This window comes from Macrobrachium rosenbergii, chromosome 47, assembly GCF_040412425.1.
Source record: "Macrobrachium rosenbergii isolate ZJJX-2024 chromosome 47, ASM4041242v1, whole genome shotgun sequence".
NCBI lineage: Eukaryota > Metazoa > Arthropoda > Malacostraca > Decapoda > Palaemonidae > Macrobrachium > Macrobrachium rosenbergii.
In genome coordinates, this window is record NC_089787.1 from 26441733 (window position 1) to 26460623 (window position 18891).

Sequence of the window (18891 nt, forward strand, 5' to 3'; positions counted from 1 at the left end):
AAGCACGATTATGGGTAACTTTAACCTTTAATGAAATGAAAACTACTGAGGCTAGAGGGCTGCAATTTGGTTTGTTTGATGATTGGAGGGTGGATGACCAACATACCAATTTGCAGTCCTCTAACCTCAGTAGTTTTTAAGATCTGAGGGCGGACAGAAAAAGTGCGGACAGAATAAAGTGCGGACGGACAGACAACCCCTGCATAATAGTTTTCGTTTCAGAAAACTAAAATAATTGTTACGTTTACGTTAACGAATGTGTGCTTTTATTACGAACTAACACAATTGATTTTTGGGTCACGTAGTGAAAAAGATCTTTCAAAGAACTTAGTCATTTATAAGGACTTTTTTTCCTAGAATTCTGTTCTCTTGTTTTTCCAGTGTTTTCTCCATCATTCCTCTCTTCCTCGTCTTTCTCGCTCTCACTCGCTGATCACGACACCAGAAAACCTTGAATCATTCAATCAGCCAGTCTCAGTCATTGATTTTATTTATTTATTTATTTATTTTTTGTCGAAGGTACTGAAATACACCCCAATTTCAGCAGTGTTTTGTAATACGAAATGAAGAATTCATTGTATTTAATCCAGGGTGCTACTAGCAAGCTCTTCCTTAGAATTGATGGGGCGCTGGAAATATTTAAAATGTTCACCTGATCATAAATAAAAATATGAATAGGACTTGTAACCTTATCAGACCTTGAGAGTCTGGTGTAAGCTGCAACTGGGTCAAAGCGGGACCAAGGAAGCTTGATATTATGTTGGGAATTATTCATTTGATGTATGATGGATATTAACCTTTATATTGGTGTTTCTTGGCAATGAATATACCGTCGGCATTATTATTACGGAGAATAATCTTGGAAGGACCCTCACAAAATCTTTGACGTAACGTTGTTGCCCGAAATCAGATTCTCACGTCCAGGAAACAGGCTTCACGAGTCTCTCTCTCTCTCTCTCTCTCTCTCTCTCTCTCTCTCTCTCTCTCTCTCTCTCTCTGTGGACTTTTATATCAGTATAGTCATATCTACTTTTATTTTAGCATTTTTACCATAGGGTCATACGTATAACGTTACTCTGGATCTTTACGTTGTAGAACTTTTTTCTTTTTGAAATTTTTTATTTTATTTCTTTACTTTTTGACTTGAGGAACCTTTTTAGATTTCGGAACTTTGTTACCTTTATTTTATTTCATGTTTCTTTCACAATTATTTCCACTTTAACAGGACCTTCTAATGGACGTTAAAATGTTTTGCCTTTCCTTAAAAGAATATTGTGTATGCTTGTATGTATGTATGCATGTATGTATGTATACTTTCCAGCCAGACTATGCACAGTTAGATGCTTGATTGTATAATTCGATATTTTAAAGGCCCAATGACCATTAATCTTTTCTCCCCTTTTCTGTGCTTTTTTCTCTCAATTCTTATCTTGATGCCATAAAAATAAATAAAAGTATTCAGATATGAAGCAGGTTTCTTTTTTATTCTGTTTTTTTTTATTTTTCTTCCATTTTTAGCTCTATGCACCCCGTTTTATGCAAGAATAGAATATTCTGGGTCTCGGGTTACCCCGTCCTATCAAATGAGATCGAAGGAACCCTTCCGCCTGATTAGTTAAATACCTTCCCTTGGCAAAGTCGCGCCTCATCAAGAGTACAGGTCTTACCCCCCAACTCAATCCTCCTCCAATATCCCCTGCAATCCCCCACCCCTCTTTCGTTCCCTCCTTAGCCATCCTTCCATCCTTAACCTTACTGATTTTTCTTCAGTCCGAAAACTATGTATATTCCCTTGGCCCTTTCTCAAGTTCCAAAATTATGTATATCTCCCTGACCCTCTCCGCGGTACTAAAAGTGTATATCCCGTCCTTCACCTTTTCCTTGCCGTAGAACTACCCTGGTACTTAATATTCTCCTCCTCCTCCTCCTCCTCCTCCCTTTTTCCCATTTTATCCGCCGTATTCAGCGGAAAGTAATAGGAATGGGAAAGTTGGAGGGATAGGAGAGTCCAGGTCGAACTCTCAGAAAGGGATCGTTCCAGGAAACTCCCTGTCGTAAACCCTCCCCCTCCATCACTGGAAAGGATTCTGGAAGGATCATGGAAATGAAATGCTCAGCTGCTGTCGCAGAAGGAGGTCGTAGGGCCTGCTTTCAATGTCGAGGCGTTAAAGAGTCAAATTAAGTTTTGAAATGTCTTTCAGAATGCCAGCTTTCACAACAGCATCGTCTTTTGGGGGGATTTAGGACAAAGAGTGGACCCGTTTCCCATCAGACACGGGGCCGTCAATGTAATAGGGATGGAAGGAGAGAAAATGAGGTTTAGGAAGGTTAGATATTATAATCGCATTTGGATTTAGGTCAGGTTGATGTCGGGAAAGGCCTAAAATCTAAATTTATTTTTATGCTGAGCACTGTAGACTGTCACTGCCAGTGAACTGGATGACTACCACTGTATATTTTCACGATTGATCAGAAAGGACGATAGAATCGATTCCAGGTTAGCTGACTCATTTCCAGCTGCTTTGGATGGTTGCAAGGTGTGGTTGATGAAGTTACAAGAGCTCTGTTGAGGCACTGCGAGATGGTATGGTGAAACTACAGTGCCCTTTTGACCTTTTGGCGGAGTAAAAATTATTACAGAGACCTGCAAGATGTCTGGTAGTTGGTTTTATAATACGAGGCCCTGTTGATACCTGGTAAATTGTCAGTGATGAAATTATATTGTTTAGTTGAATGAAGGCAAAGTGTGACCAGTGAAATTCCAGTGTTTATTAGCACGGTACCTATAGGCATGGTCGATAAATAACAGACCGTACCTGGTTGGCAATCAGGCATGGTCAGTAAAATAACATTGTTTAGCTGGATGACAGACAAGTAAAAAATGCACCGAAGTTTCTTCGGCGCAATCAAGTTTTCTATACAGCGTATAATGCTGTATGAGCCGCGGCCCATGAAAGTTTCAGCCACGGCCCGGTGGTGGCTTGTGTTACTGGCATAATAGCGGTGCCAGACGCACGATCGTGGATAACTTTAATCTTAAATGAAATAAAAACTACTGAGGCTAAAGGGGTGCAATTTGGTATGTTTGATGATTGGAGGGTGGATGATCAACACACCAATTTGCAGCCCTCTAGCCTCAGTAGTTTTTAAGATCTGAGGGTGGACAGAAAAAGTGCGGACGGACAGACAAAGCCATCTCAATAGTCTTCTTTCACAGAAAACTAAAAAACGTGATCAGTGAAATTACAAAGTTTAGTTGAAGAACAGGAAACCAATTGATTAAATTGACTGTATTGTTTATTAGATGTATTTTACACTGAGGGAAATTAAACTTTGGTCTTTGCTTTATATTTATCAGGAATGCAGTTTAGGTAAAGGTTTGTTGCTCTGCAGACAATGATATTTAAGGAGGATACGGTCACCTGATAGTATGTATCTAAAAATTTTCTTTCCGGGAAAAATGTATACAGGAATTTCAGGTGTTTGTCTAGTACATGAAGGCAGTGGTGTTATTAATGTATCTGATACCATTCCAAGGCTGATTAAAAATTCCCACGTTTTATATTAACTTCAAATCTATAAACTTCCAACACTTCATGACAGGTCATGATAGGTCATCGTTATTTTGACGATAGGTCAAGATAGGTCATCGTTATTTTGATGATAGGTCATGATAGGTCATCGTTATTTTGAACTGGCAGGAGTTCATGCTCATTGTAATCAATTTTGATCAACATATACATTTCCAGACCTGTTCATTTGCAGCTATTAAAAAAATACTTGCTTTTGTTTAAGTTCCTATTGTAGGAATTACGATGATTTTTTCCAGAAACTGTAAAACACTGTGAAATACTTTACTAAAAGAATATTTGATACTGACATACTTTCAAACTCACCACATTCACTTAAAACAATGTTCGAAAATGTACATTCACGCATTTCAAATACTTCACATAAGCGGATCCGTGAAAATAAGTAGAAAACAATTAATGATTTGACATTTATTCAGGCATACTTTTAAAAACACACTTTCACATAGAAGTAAAAAAAAAACTCTTTTAAAACAATTTCCAAAATAATGTCACGTCGAGAAATTCCCTTAACCTATATAAACATTCTGCGGACGTGACCAGGTCGGTCCTCTTTAGTAAATAAACTTGGGTACACATACCTGCGTATAGATTGCGTTGCCCAATTCGCCTGGGAACTGCTAAAAAAAAAAGAGTGATGAAAGGCTCCGGGGTCCGGGAGCAAATGCACTGGTGCTTGTGGTGCTTGTGTGTGTGTGTGTGTGTGTGTGTATTTTCACTTTGACATTTCGTCATTTCGAAATGTCCCCTATTTTGAATTACCAGTATTTTTCCTCTTGATTTTATTACTTTTTTTTCTCTTGATTTTATTTTATTTTTTACTCTTGATTTTATTTTTATTTTATTCAATTTTTTTCTCTTGATTTTAATGTATTTTTTCTCTTGATTTTACTCTATTTTTCCCTCTTGATTTTAATGTATTTTTCTCTTGATTTTATTCTATTTTTTCTCTTCATTGTATTCTATTTTTTTCTCTTGATTTTATTATATTTTTTCCTCTTGACTTTAATGTATTTTTCTTCTTGATTTTATTCTATTTTTCCCTGGATTATATTTTATTTTTTCTCTTGATTTTATTATATTTTTTTATTGATTGTATTCTATTTTTTCTCTTGATTTTATTCTATTTTTTTTCTCATGGTCTCAGGCTGAAGTATTGTTTCAGGTGTGTGTGTGTTTGTGTTTATATTCACGCCTGGTTCTTTTCATGTTTATTCCTTTTTTGTTTGTAATGTTATTTTGAAATATTTCTCTCTTGAAGCTATTCTGTTATGACTAGATGAAGCCACTCTTATTTATATCCTGTTTATGTGAAACAAAGTATAATGAAAAGCCTTGAGGTATTACAAAAGATTATAATGATAGGAATAACGTATATAAAGCATTAAAATGATTGGGCTACAGGCATAACATGATCATAATATATGGCTTATGGGCATATATAGGGTTATTATGATATAAAATCATGTGTATAAAGTGAGTTATGGTAATAGTCTTCTTGGTACACAGTTGATTATAGTCTTTTATGGTTTAGAAGCGTTTATTACTTTGTTACCGTGTAAATAATTTTTTGTCCTTGTAAATAATTTATCATTTTTGAGTCGCGGTGATGGAAAATAAGTAATGTAGCTGTAGATTGTAATGAACTGTAGTGAAAAATAAAGGCTGGAACACGTAAGAAATATACGAAAAAACAGTATAAATGACAGACGGTACTGGAAACTAGAGGACTTGAAAATCCAGGCCATTTTCACGAGAGAACATTTTAAAAAGATACTGAAAGCCAGAGAACTAGAAGACCAGAAAACTGGAGAAAAGAAACGATGAGAGAAAGTCGGATCAATACCAGAGCGATACCTGTAAAAAAAAGGTAGAAGCGTTCCAAATGAAGGTAATCTGGCTTAGTAGGAAACGATGTCCAATCACAAACAAGAAAGGGGATATTTTATCTTCTCGCAGAGACGTCACCGCCATCTGTTGGCTGCAAATCAAAGTATCCCAGACTGTGTCATCTGCTGAGGACCTGTTTTCATTCTTGGGAAGTTGTTTGTCGGAGACGTTTCACGGGTTTCAAGGAGGTGTTTTTCTTTTCTTCTTTTTGTAGGAGGGTTTCGTTATGCGTAGGTGTTTCTTAGGGACTTAATCCATACTGGAGGTGACAACGGTATCCATTTATAAACAGATATTTGAAGGCGTCATGTTCATATAGCTATGTGTACAAAGGAATTTTGTGATGCAAGCTGATATTAACAGACTGCATTGTATAACACCAGAAAAAACAAGTAGATCGCATAATTAATTTTTATATGCTATGATTATGAGAAGTACGGTGTAATTAAGTTTAATCTATTTTTTATTTGCTGTTATTGTCATTTTGAGCTTCTTAAAAAAATGATGGCAGACATCCGTCACCCCAGCAACCCAGAGATATGCGTTTTGCCCTCTCTCTCTCTCTCTCTCTCTCTCTCTCTCTCTCTCTCTCTCTCTCTCTCTCTCTCTCTCTCTCTCTCTCTCTCTTCATTAAGGCCTAGGAAAAGTAGGGCTTTGTTAATGTGGTGGAACGGACAAAAGACTTCTCTCTCTCTGATTGACTGAAGCCAAGTAATGTGGAATTCCCTTGTGATTGGTTGAAGCAAAAATGACTGCGATTGTCCAACACCTCACCTTTTTTGTAGGAGCACGGGAAAAGTTGTGACTGAAAGGAAATAGGGAATAGAAGAAAGGTGTGTTAGATGTTAAGTGGTAATTGTGGAAGTGATGAACAGATGTGTAGGAGGAGTAGAGAGACTGTGCAGTGATGGGAAACTGTAATAATGCAGACAATATACACGTAAAAGATTTAACAAAAAGTTGAATTGCTGTGAAAACTGGACGACGGCCAAATGTTTGAACTTTAAACAGATGTGGGAAGTAGCTTCACTGCAAATAGAAATGGGAACATAAGTGACGCTTCGAAAAAAAGAGAAGTGGAAACTTAAATAGAAGTGTTGTGGGAAGTAGATTCACTGCAAATAGAAATGGGAACAGAAGGGATACTTAAAAAAAAATGGCTGGAGGATATGTAATTGACAGAGGCTAGGGAGACTATAAGAAAATGAGGGCAGTGCAGAGTTAGAACAGCGGTTCTTAACCTTTTTCGATGTATGCACCCCTTTGAAATCAGCAGTCACTTCTCGCACCCCCTGAGTTGCTGAAATAAAAAAAATAAGTACAGATAAAATAAAATCATTAATAATAATAATAACAATAATCATTATTATTATTATTATTATTATTATTATTAATTATGTATTTTATTTTATTTTATTTTACTTTATTTTATTTTATTTTTATCCTTTTGCATAAAAAATAACATGAGTATATAAAAATATATTTTGCTTTAATTATTCGTAGGCATCCTCGCACCCCTTAGGAACCGGCTTCGCACCCCCTAGGGATGCGAGCACCCATGGTTAAGAACCACTGGGGTAGTAGATGCTTAAAGGCGATGGGGGGGGCGGGGGTTTAGGTACAGACAGACAGACAGACAGACAGTCCAAATCAGGAGAGGAGTCTTATCAAGGACTAATTACTCCGTCTGGGATCTTTGGCGTCGACTTCTCGTTAAATGGGACTTTTATACCTTTTAATTACTCTCTTTTAATGATGGACTGATCGATGAACTCTGCTCATGGAGTATTAGGGCCATTTTTCCTCCTTTACTCTTTTATTTTAGCTATTTTTATTTTTTTACTTTTCATCTTCTCTTTTACTTTAGTTTTTTTTCCTCTTTGCTTTCCATAACTGTAACTTCTTTTTTCATTTTTTCTCCTTTTTACTGGAATATTGGGGTTATTTTTCCTTCTTTATCTTTTTGATTTTAGCTATTTTTCTTTACTTTTCATAACTATATCTTCCTTTTTTTTCTTCTCCTTTTTACTGAGGTAAAATCTCATGGAATATTAGCTTTACTTTTCCTTCTTTACTTTTTTATTTAGCTATTTTGATTTACTTTTCACAATTGTACAATCATTTTCTTTACTTCTTTTTACAGAGGGAGAAATCACGGGATTCCACGTTGCGTGCGTGCTTGCGCCTGTGTGTGTATGTGTGTATAGCGAGAAACAGAGAAATAAACCTGTATATCAAGAAACTAAATTAAACCTCATTAACATTACAATACAAAATGTCCTACCTCCATTAGCATTTCCATTCAGAAACATCGATGAATAACAACTCTGTTTTTTGCAGCGGACTCAGGTGAGAACAGATTTAATTAGCAAGACGACCATGGAGACAGCGGGCTTATTAATGGGCGATTAGCTGTGATATTCATCAGGAATTCGGATAATTGGTAATTAGTGCGGAGATGGATCAGCCAAGCAGGGTTCACCATTACGCGGGGTTTCCTATCAGAGGAAGGTCAGGATATTAGTATAGGAAGCGATGGATGTATGTATGTATATGTATGTATTATATAAATATATATATGTATATATACATACATATATACGTACATACACACATATATATCTACATATATATGTATATTTATTTGTATATATATACAATCGACATTAAGCCATCCGGTTTCTCTCTTCAGAGAGAAAAAAAATAAATAAACCAGTGCTCAGTCACACCTGAACTGCTGCTTCGTTGTCATTTTAATGTTATAAATCTTAGTAACTATTATATAAATCTTAGTACATAATAATAGTTTTTGTCACTTACTTCCTTCGGTTAAAAAGGTTATTGGTTGTCGTGGAAAGATTTGATTAGTGATATTTTGTTTATACTTTGACAGAGCGAAGAGATTGAAAAACTACAGTATGGGCGGTATACTTCTCGTTCATACTGACAGAAATGAAACAATCAGCTGATGAAAAGTCTCTCTCTCTCTCTCTCTCTCTCTCTCTCTCTCTCTCTCTCTCTCTCTCTCTCTCTCTCTGTCTCAAGCCTGACAGAAATGAAATAATTATGTATCGTGTTCTGTGTTGTAATTGGTAAGCATTAAGAATTATTCCTTTATCTGGAAATTCTCTCTCTCTCTCTCTCTCATTAAAGCTCTGATCAGATTTTTTTTTATCTCAAATTGAATATAGAATTTAGGCCAAAGGCCAAGCACTGGGACCTATGAGGTCATTCAGCGCTGAAACGGAAATTGACAGCAAAAAAGGCTTTACAGGTGTAAGAGGAGGAAAACCTCGCACTTGCACTATGAATTAATTGTTAGTAGAGGTGGAAAGTAAGATGGAAGAAAGAGAATATGAAAGGAGGTGTAAAGGAACGAAAACCTTGCAACCAGGGGCAGAAAACCTCGCAGTTACACTATGAATCAATTGTTAGGAGAGGGTGGAAAGTAAGATGGAAGAAAGAGAATATGAAAGGAGGTACAGTAAAAGGAACAAAAGGGGTTGCATCTAAGGCACGCTGCGAAGAACATTAAGTAAACGCCTACAGCGCACCGCATGAGGTGCACTGACAGCCCTACCCCCCTACGGGGGATTTTTGATCTTGATGGCCTTATTGTTGTCCGGAAGAAAGGGGTTCGTCGCACATCCTTTGTTATGACAGTCCTCTGACAAACTTCCCTGAACTTTATACAGTTTCTCATATGTCCCTCGAATAACGATGACCCTAGGGAGGTCGCGTGTCCACCTAAACCGAATGCTCCTGAATTTTCGGGGCTGAAACCAAAGCTCCTGCTGGACCTTGCTGAATCTCGCGTGAAGGATTCTTTTGAAGTTTTTCTGCTGAATCCTAAATGGGATTACTTGTAGCATTCCAAGTTGGGAGAGCTTTTTGATTTCCTTTTTTGGGTAGATTTCAGCGACGTGACCTTGTCTTTGGTCCAGAATTAATGTGAGCATATATATATATATATATATATATATATATATATATATATATATATATATATATATATATATATATATATATACTGTATATATATACTTATAAATGTATATATATATGTATATATGTAATGTATACATATATAATTATATAAAAGTGTAAATAAATGTATATTAAGGTATGTATATCCACATGTATATGAATTATGTTAATGGTTATAATGAAGATCTGACATTTTCGTGTATATTCCTAAATTTATGTGAGAGAGAATAAGACGGATACAGATAAACACAGTCAAACCGAGAAGCCTGAGAAAGAGAGAGAGAGAGAGAGAGAGAGAGAGAGAGAGAGAGAGAGAGAGAGAGAGAGAGAGAGAGCGAGTGTGAATCGTGTTGTTGTGTGAGCCTCATAAAAAACTATGGAAAATGTTGTTGTCGCTTTAGTCGAGAAACCAGGCCAATATCGGATTCCCCTCGACAACGTATGATGAAAGAAAGTGTTGTTTAGAGAGAGAGAGAGAGAGAGAGAGAGAGGGGAACTATATCAAGGGGCTTAGGGATAAGGGAGGGGAGGGGGTATAGGGGGGCCAGGATCCGATTGAGCTTCTATGGAGCGGCGTCAACAAGTGCGCCGGCGGTAAAATAAAAAAAAAAATGAAAAAATCCATTTCTCTTTTGTGTGGAGGATAAAAAAAACCTTTATTACAAAGGATATTGATCCCGATGTTTTTTATTTAATGCTCTTAGGTGAAAGGAGCGGCTGCTTGGCTTGGGTGGGGTTGTGGATGGTAACCGTACCACCGTCTTGTCGGAGCTTTTTTAAGAAAGGAGGACCTTGTACGAGTACTAAGACAGTTTTTTTTCGGAAAAAGTTTTTTTTTTTTTTTTACTTGAGTAATAAGTGATGCTTACGAGATGAGATATGACTGGGAAAATGTCATGGTATTGTCATGCTTTTTTTTTTTGAATGGGCTGTAAGTGATCTTTTTTCCTGTTTTTTTTCTTTGTCAAGGTCTAAAATTGTGATACTGGGGCAAGTGAAGGTAATGGTGTTGTCATGCTCGATTTTTTTATTTTGAATGTGGCTATAAGGGACCTTTTTTCGTGATTTTATTTATCTTTATTTTTTTTTTTTTGTCAAGAACTAAAGAAGATGAAACTCCCGTTTCTCACATATTTATGGAATTCTGGAAGTGTGAATATTGTAGTAACTTTTTTTCTCTGTAAAAGAAAATTATTGTGCCGGCTTTGTCTGTCCGTCCGCACTTTTTCTGTCCGCACTTTTTCTGTCCACCCTCAGATCTTAAAAACTACTGAGGCTAGAGGGCTGCAAATTGGTATGTTGACCATCCACCCTCCAATCATCAAACATACCAAATTGAAGCCCTCTAGCCTCAGTAGTTTATATTCTATTTAAGGTTAAAGTTAGCCATAATCGTGCATCTGACAACGATATAGGATATGCCACCATCCGGCAGTGGTTAAAGTTCCATGGGCCGCTGCTCATACAGCATTATATCGAGACCACCGAAAGGTAGATCTGTTTTCGGTGGCATTGATTATATGCTACAGCGGCTTTACATAAAACTCGATTGCGCCGAAGAAACTTCGGCGCATTTGTTACTCGTTTTCGCTTCCGAAGGACGAATGGATGATAGAATGACACTGCTTAAGGGAAGAATGAGTAACTTAATACCCCAACTACTACTACGAAAGTTTTAATACTTTTAGAGAGATTGTAAAGGCTTTCGGAAGTTATTGAGAAGTTATTGGATTACAACTTTCAGACGGGAAAGAGAGGTTATTGGATTACAACTTCAGTCAGGCTATATTACTATATTAAAAATGAGAAGATAATTGGGATTGCTTTTCTAAAATTAATGGTTTTTAAAATAGAATTCATCTAAATTTTTCAGGCGATGTTGACCTTCAATTTGAAACTTGATGGACAGTTGGCAATGTAAGTTTATTTAATAGCGATTTACTTATTTGTATTCACTGACAGTTTTGGAAATTTGATAAACAGGCGTCGATTGGAGGATAGACTATTTCTTTCGAATGTAATTTATCTATTAGGATTCACTTGCGGCTGGTGGATAGATTACTTCCTTTAACTGCAATTCATTTATTAGGTTTCACTTGCAACTTCCTAGTCTCATCGTCGTTATTTCATTACGCCATCGATGAACATCTAAGCAAATGTGAGATATCTGTCGAAGAAAAAGGGTTTAATTGTCTTCGCTGTGTAGTTGATTGATTAGACTGGTGTCAAGTTCGACAGAGCTTCAGTCCCAAACTTGGGAGTTGGTAATGAGATGTTAAGGTATTCCTTCATTAGCTGATTGATGAGACTTTGATAAGACTTATCTTGGTCGTTATTGATGCAGAGAGAGAGAGAGAGAGAGAGAGAGAGAGAGAGAGAGAGAGAGAGAGAGAGAGAGAGAGTGATGGGCCGAGGTCTATGTCTATATGGAAGTAATTCTGCAGAATTGGAGAAAGAGAGAGCTGAATCGATTATGGTTGATAAAGTAGCCCGAGGTCTATGTCTATAAGGAAGTAATTCTGCAGAATTAGAGAAAGAGAGAGTTGAATCGATTATTGTGGGGAAACGCTACCAGGGTATTATACAGGTATAGATAGGATCGATAAAGTAGAGAGAGAGAGAGAGAGTTTAATCGCTTATTGTGGGGAAACGCCTCTAGGGAGTTGTAGGGAAATTGAGAAAGTTGATAAAGTTCGGTTTGGAAGTTTAATATTATAGAATACTTTGATTGATCTCTTATCAAACGATACTAATTAACGCATTATCACCAGCAGGAAATTGATTAAAGATTAAAAGCATTATTCATAAAGTTGCCTCGAAAGTTGGTTCTGTTTTCAACCTGTATCTAACTGACAGTGTCTGTTGTCTTTGAGGTAACAGATTATCCAGAGAATAGGCGAACAGAATTTTATGTTAAACTTCTGGTCCTAATCTGTTTTCATTTGTATCAGATTAACTATGTGTCTGTGAGGTAGAAGCACATCCCCAGAGCAGGCTAACAGGATTATATGTTAACTTAATCTGTTTCTATATAAGTAAACTCATGGTCTTCTAGTCCATCGGCACACGCGCTTATTTGAGACCAGGTAACAGCTGGATTTGGACAGCATTCCCTTATTGGGGTCTTCAGCTTAATAGGTTAGGTAAATAAACAGGCAGATGAATATGTAAAGAAAATTTTGTTGTCGAGATCTTAACAAGGGCCTCGGAACCATATTTAGAGAAGGTTCTGTAAAATGAATTGAAGGAAATTGTTTTCTGCTACACTGTTTTATATATATATATATATATATATATATGTATATATATACTGTATATATGTATATATTTATATAATGTATATATATATACATATATATTTTTATATATATATACATATATATATGTATATGTATACATATATATGTACACACACACATATATATATACATATATATATAAATTCTGTACAGAAATAAAAACACCTGTGCTAAAATCCGTACCATTCCATTGAGCTGAATTTCCAAAAGGAAAAAGCATCGCTGATTGAGAGAGAGAGAGAGAGAGAGAGAGAGAGAGAGAGAGAGAGAGAGAGAGAGAGAGAGAGAGAGAGAGAGAGAGAGAGAGAGAGAGAGAGAGAGAGAGAGAGAGAGAGAGAGAGACCGTACACATTTTATATTAGCATTTGTATGGTCGATTGTTTAGCGGTTGGGGGACTTCAAGTCCGCATCCAGAACCCCAAGAGAACAAGTCCTTTGTTTGTGAAAGTCAGAATGCCCCTGTGGTATCTTCTCATTTTCTTTTTTCCTTTTGGACTGAGCCTCGCCTGGCATCGAACTGCGCGTATCTATGGCTGTTATGGTGATATTAATGGTTATTTTCGTTTGGTTGTTAATTTTATGGTGAATGACAAATCAATGTTGTCGGGAATTTGGATGTCTTTTGTTGGGAGTGTTATTTAAATTTTTTTGGGTTTTGTATAATGGGGTTTTATTTTAATATACTGCCAAAGAATTTTGGACAAGGCATACATCGCATATCAGAGGGAAAGGAACTACTAATTTAAAGAGTGATTCATAGTTTTTCAATAAGAAAATGTTCGGGTTACTGAACTTCTTATGCTTGTGTCGAGGAACTGGAATATATTATAACTAGATTATACTGTAAAATTGATAATCTCAACAAGAGAAAGAAGTTCGACATTACTCAGCCGTCAGGATTGAGACACTGCTCAGCAACTCACGTATCCTGTCCAGGATCGCTCCCATGACCCCAGTGCCTTGGCTTAGGCCCAAAATATCACCCATTCATTGGTCTATTTATCCGTCTTTGAATAGAGAAAAGGGTCCCTTTAATCTTGATGTATATCTGTCACTATTGGTAATTTCAGTATTTTAAGTGTTTCTAATGTAGTACCTGAAATTTTTAATCCTTAACTGTTGATAGAAGATCCTTGTGTAGGGTATTAAGACTTTCTTTTGGATAAAAGAAATGACATCTAGATTCTAAACCAGTGGTTCTTAACCTGGGGGGCTGCGCGCCCCTAGGGGGTGTCAGCAATTTCCAAGGGGGGGCCGCGAGCCCTATGGAAAAAATAAAAAATTTTATAATTGTATTCGTTATTCTCTTAACAAGAGTCGCTAAGAAGCAGTGTCAAGTATATCTCTGATTCATTCCAAAAAGAATAAAAACACCCCTTCTCTTTCTCTTTTTTTTAATTTTACCTTAAATCTGGGAGGGAATTTTACTCATAGATGCAAGGCGGGCGGGAGGCGGGGGGTTGGCCATGGAGGGAATGACCAACTCTTAACACTTCCAGTTTTTATGGAAGACTTTTTTTCGGCGTCTCTACCTTCCTCTGGGTACTGCACATACACCGGACAGTTATTCTGCTCATTCCGAGAAAATTCATTTTCTTGAGATTCTCTTTGACCCTGACGTTGGTCACTGGGCTGTGTACCACCGTATCTCCTCTGTTATGAAGACATTTAAAGGGCCCTTAAAGTACATCTTGTTTCTTTCTCGTCGTACAGATCCAAGTGTAATGATTTTCTCCCTCGTAAGAGACAAGTGTGAGACAGACTCTAGTGAATCTGTCGTTTTGTTAGAGGAGATATTGTTTGTGATCTTCGCTGCCGTACCCCATCTCTCTCTCTCTCTCTCTCTCTCTCTCTCTCTCTCTCTCTCTCTCTCTCTCTCTCTCTCTCTCTCATGTGATTGATCTACATGTGTCAAAAGATTAGAGCTACGGTTTCTCCTTTGAGGGGAGATGAAATAAAAATACCGAAATACACACACTCACTCACACACACACACACACACACACACACACACACACACATATATATATATATATATATATATATATATATATATATATATATATATATATATATATATATATATAATTTATAGTTATATGACGTGATGAATAAGAAACGTGTTATTTTGTGATGTAAAAGACTGTGTTCTTAGCAATCAAACTTACTTTCAAAGTGTTACGAGGCTTATAGTTATGGTTTTTTTTTTTTCAAAATTTTGTGACAACGTTAGGCAATCTTGTGTTGGAAATAGGGAAATCAAGTCTTGATGAACTTCTTATATATGCATGTGGTAAACATCATGTATGGGATGTTTATAGCGTCACTGTCTGATGGAGCAGGTTTCCTTAGTTAAAAGTAATGTTCTTGGAATTTCCAAGATTGGAATATATGTTTTTGTTATAGTATATCGTGGAAGTAATACGCAGTATATGCGGATATGCTTTTGTTCATATTAAAGTTTTGCCGTACTTATGATAAAGTAACATATTGTTGATGGGGATTTGACACTGCAATGCAATGATAATTAAAATGGTTCTCTATTTTTGTGATCTTCCCTCATCCTACGTTTTTAATCTTGCAAAACACTAGGATTTTATATGAATACAAACTTTTGAACCAATTTATTAAGTATGTGCATTTGCTTATGTATATTCATATTTGTCATTACAAAATACAGGGCAGTATATGTTGTTTACAAGAGTGGTAGTTGCGACTAATCATAGAGGGACAAATAAAGTAGTATCCCATAAAATTATGGTCAGGCAGGTACCGTTTTCTGTGAAACCTTTATAACACCCGTTTTCTCTTTCAGCCAACGGTGATGTGGAAGAGGGGCGTACGCCGTTCGGGTTTCGTCCACGCGCTCCCAAAATTGGCAATCTCCCGAGGTGAGTCAAGTTAAAATGATGAGATTTTCCAATTCCATCTTATCATGGGAAGGTTATGATGTTTAGTCAGATTGCTGAACTTTGCAACTATTGCTTTCCTCTGCATGTACGTGAATCAGGAGTCCTTATTTGGGTTGAGGTTAATAGGAATAATTTATTCCAGGGTAAACTAACGTATTCTATGACGCGGTTCTTGTTTGCATTTATTTCTCAGCTGAACGTAAAAGGGTTCTTATTCTTGCTTCCTGTCGGCGTTATCTTCCACATTTAGTTTCGTGTAGAATGATTTTATTTTATATTCTGACACTTTCATTAAGATAACGTTGTTTAGTGGGCAGGTATACTTGCATGGAATTCTTTATTTATTTAGTTTTGTGGAGCTGGTCAAAATATTATTTTTAAACCAACATTTTTGTCATTGTTAAGGTAAGAAAGAGATGTCTGGAGTTTATATTTTCGTCCGAGGAGAAATGTCAGTTTGGTTCTTGATTTATTTAGTATAGTGTTACTGTTAGTTTGTAATTTATGTTTGAAAAGACATTATTGGAGCAGCTGGTTTTAGCTTGTATTTATGCTATGAAGAGTTTATTATTATTATTATTATTATTATTATTATTATTATTATTATTATTATTATTATTATTATTGTTGTTGTTGTTGTTGCTGTTGTTGTACAGCTTATCAAAATGTCACTGGCCCAAAAGAAAAATAATAAAGCATCCGGTTAGTCAGCAGTTGAGTTTCTTATGAAGTATTTTGTCGAATGCAATTCAAGGGGCATATGCCAATTTTGTTGGGTGTAAGGTGTGAAGGAATTTCCAATAAGGCTTGCTTTGAATGCGAGAATGTTTCTTGAACAACTTTTATCAAGGATTTTGTCTTTATTCCAAATAATGTAAATTCAAGCAAAAAAAGTCCGTCGTCATGGCCATAGCCATTGCGACGCCAGAAAACAACTAACAAAAACGTCATCGTTAAACTTCCTTATTTGAATTTTGAATTGGCAACCTAACTATCCAGATTGTCCGATAAAGGAATTCCTTATATTCAAGAAGCCAACGACTCTAACCACTCCCCCACCCCTCTCTCCTTCTCACCCTCCCCCTCCCCCTCCTGAACCCTGAGCGCTCGGTTTCCGCTGCATATAAGGCTTGCATGCAAGACCAGGCTCTCCAAGGGTTTGAGCCTTGTGCATTAATGCAACAGCTGCGAGGAAAAGCTGGGGAGCTTTTATTTTAAAAAGAAACATTTACTTTATTTATTTATTTATTAGCGTTTGACAAACTCCTTTAAAATGCATTTTAGTTATCGGTTTACTTTCACTTATTTGGACTCTGCATTTTTCTCTATTCTCGTTCGCATGCTATTACTCTTTCTCTTTCTCTGTCTTTCAAATCGTATCTGATTTTCAACTCATTCCTGTTAGTCTCTCAATCTCTCTCCCCCCACCCCTGCCCCCTCCCCTCACTCTTTCTCTTTCTCTTTCCCTCTCCCGTGGCCACTCACGCATTTTGCTCTCCTCACTGTCCTTAACACCCACTCTTATTCTCCCTCTCAAGGATTCTTCCTTTCAATTCTTCATATATTCTCCACATTTGGTCTTCTCTTAAGATTTTATCCTTTTTCTCTCTCTATTTCTGGTATTCTCCATCTATTAATGTTTCCCTTATTCTCATAATTTTTCTTTACATAATAATTTTTCTTTTCCCCCATTTTATTTCTCTCCTTATCCCCCTCAACCCTCACTCCTTTCACCTCTTTACCTGATCATTTCTCTCTCTTTTTCTTATTATTTTCTCACTTCTCTTCCTCTTATCTCACCCCGCTCTTCAGTTCGTCCTTCATGCGGTGACGGCTTGTTATTCCCCCATGTATCTCCTTCCCCACCCACTTACTCAACGAGCTCTTCTTCTTACCCTTACTCTTCCCACTATTTTTCATTCTTACTCTAACGGTTTACTTTTGCTTTCACTATTTTTCATCTTTAATCCAAAGATTTTGTTTATTCTTTTCACTATTTTTGTCTTTAATCACAAAGATTTTTTTTTTATTCTTTTCACTATTTTTCATCCTTGCTCCACAACCTCCATTTCTTCCCTCTACTTTTCATCCTTACTCCAAAGCTTCCTTACTCTCGCCACAATTGTCATCCTTACTTTAAAGCTTCCTCACTCTTCCTGCCGTTTTTCATCCTTACTCCAAAACCTCAATTTCCTCCCATTATTTATCTCTCTTACTCCAATTTCTTCACTCTTCCCATTATTTTTCATCCGTACTCCAAAGATCATTATTCCCATTATTTTTCATTTTTCCAAAGCTCCAAAGCTTCCTTAGTCTCTCCACTGCATTTCATCCTTACTTCGAAGCTTACTCTTCCGAATTGTTTCCTTACTCCAAAACTTCGTTACTTAGTGTTTATTACCTATGCCTGTTTCCTTTCCATCCATTTGTGGTTCTCCTCACTTCTGTTAAATATTCCCCCCTCTTTATACCTCCGTCCTGCTTCTAAGGGAAGTGTTCCAGCGGGATGCTGGACTCGTTAGGTCGTTAGGGGAACATTAAAAGCAACGCCTTTGATCTCCGTCTACGGTGGAAAGTGTTACGAAAATGTGTTTCTGGCTTGAAAAATGGTAGCTTCTCTCTCTCTCTCTCTCTCTCTCTCTCTCTCTCTCTCTCTCTCTGCAGAAACATTTTCGTAACACTTCCACTGTAGTGTTTGGTTGGAAAATGGTAGCATTTTGGTTGGAAAATGATAGCATCTCTCTCTCTCTCTCTCTCTCTCTCTCTCTCTCTCTCTGCAGGAAACATTTTCGTAACACTTTCCACTGTAGTGTTTGGTTGGAAAATGGTAGCATTTCTCTCTCTCTCTCTCTCTCTCTCTCTCTCTCTCTCTCTCTCTGCAGGAACTCGCGAAATTGTATGCTTTGTTAATCAGCTTGTTTTCATAATAATGTAGTAATCGTCTTGTTCATGTGTAATGTAACTCCATTAACCCAGCTCCAGCCTTAATGTTGGGTTATAATTGCAACTCCATCCTTAATGTTAGGTTATAATGATCTTGTGTGTATATTTCTGCCCCTGTTTTTTCTTGGCCTTGACCGAGAAGAACTCTGACCATCTCAAGGGAACTGAAAATGCAACAGAACTTGGTAGAACGAAAGCACAGTGATCGATTTGTATCACTGCTGCGTATTTTCTCATACCTTCCCCTTTCGCCTTCGCAAGGGCTTGAAA

General features: G+C 36.9%; 1 protein-coding gene across 12 annotated transcripts in view; it reads left to right on the forward strand.

Moving 5' to 3' along the window:
- Positions 1 to 18891, forward strand: part of LOC136830685 (calcium/calmodulin-dependent protein kinase kinase 1-like) — a 426905-nt gene that overhangs the window by 108399 nt on the left and 299615 nt on the right. For all 12 annotated transcript variants that reach the window (XM_067090378.1, XM_067090380.1, XM_067090381.1 and 9 more), the window contains one exon: positions 15582 to 15657. In XM_067090378.1, coding sequence (XP_066946479.1) covers positions 15582 to 15657 — 76 coding nt within the window. The remainder of the gene's footprint in view (positions 1 to 15581; positions 15658 to 18891) is intronic.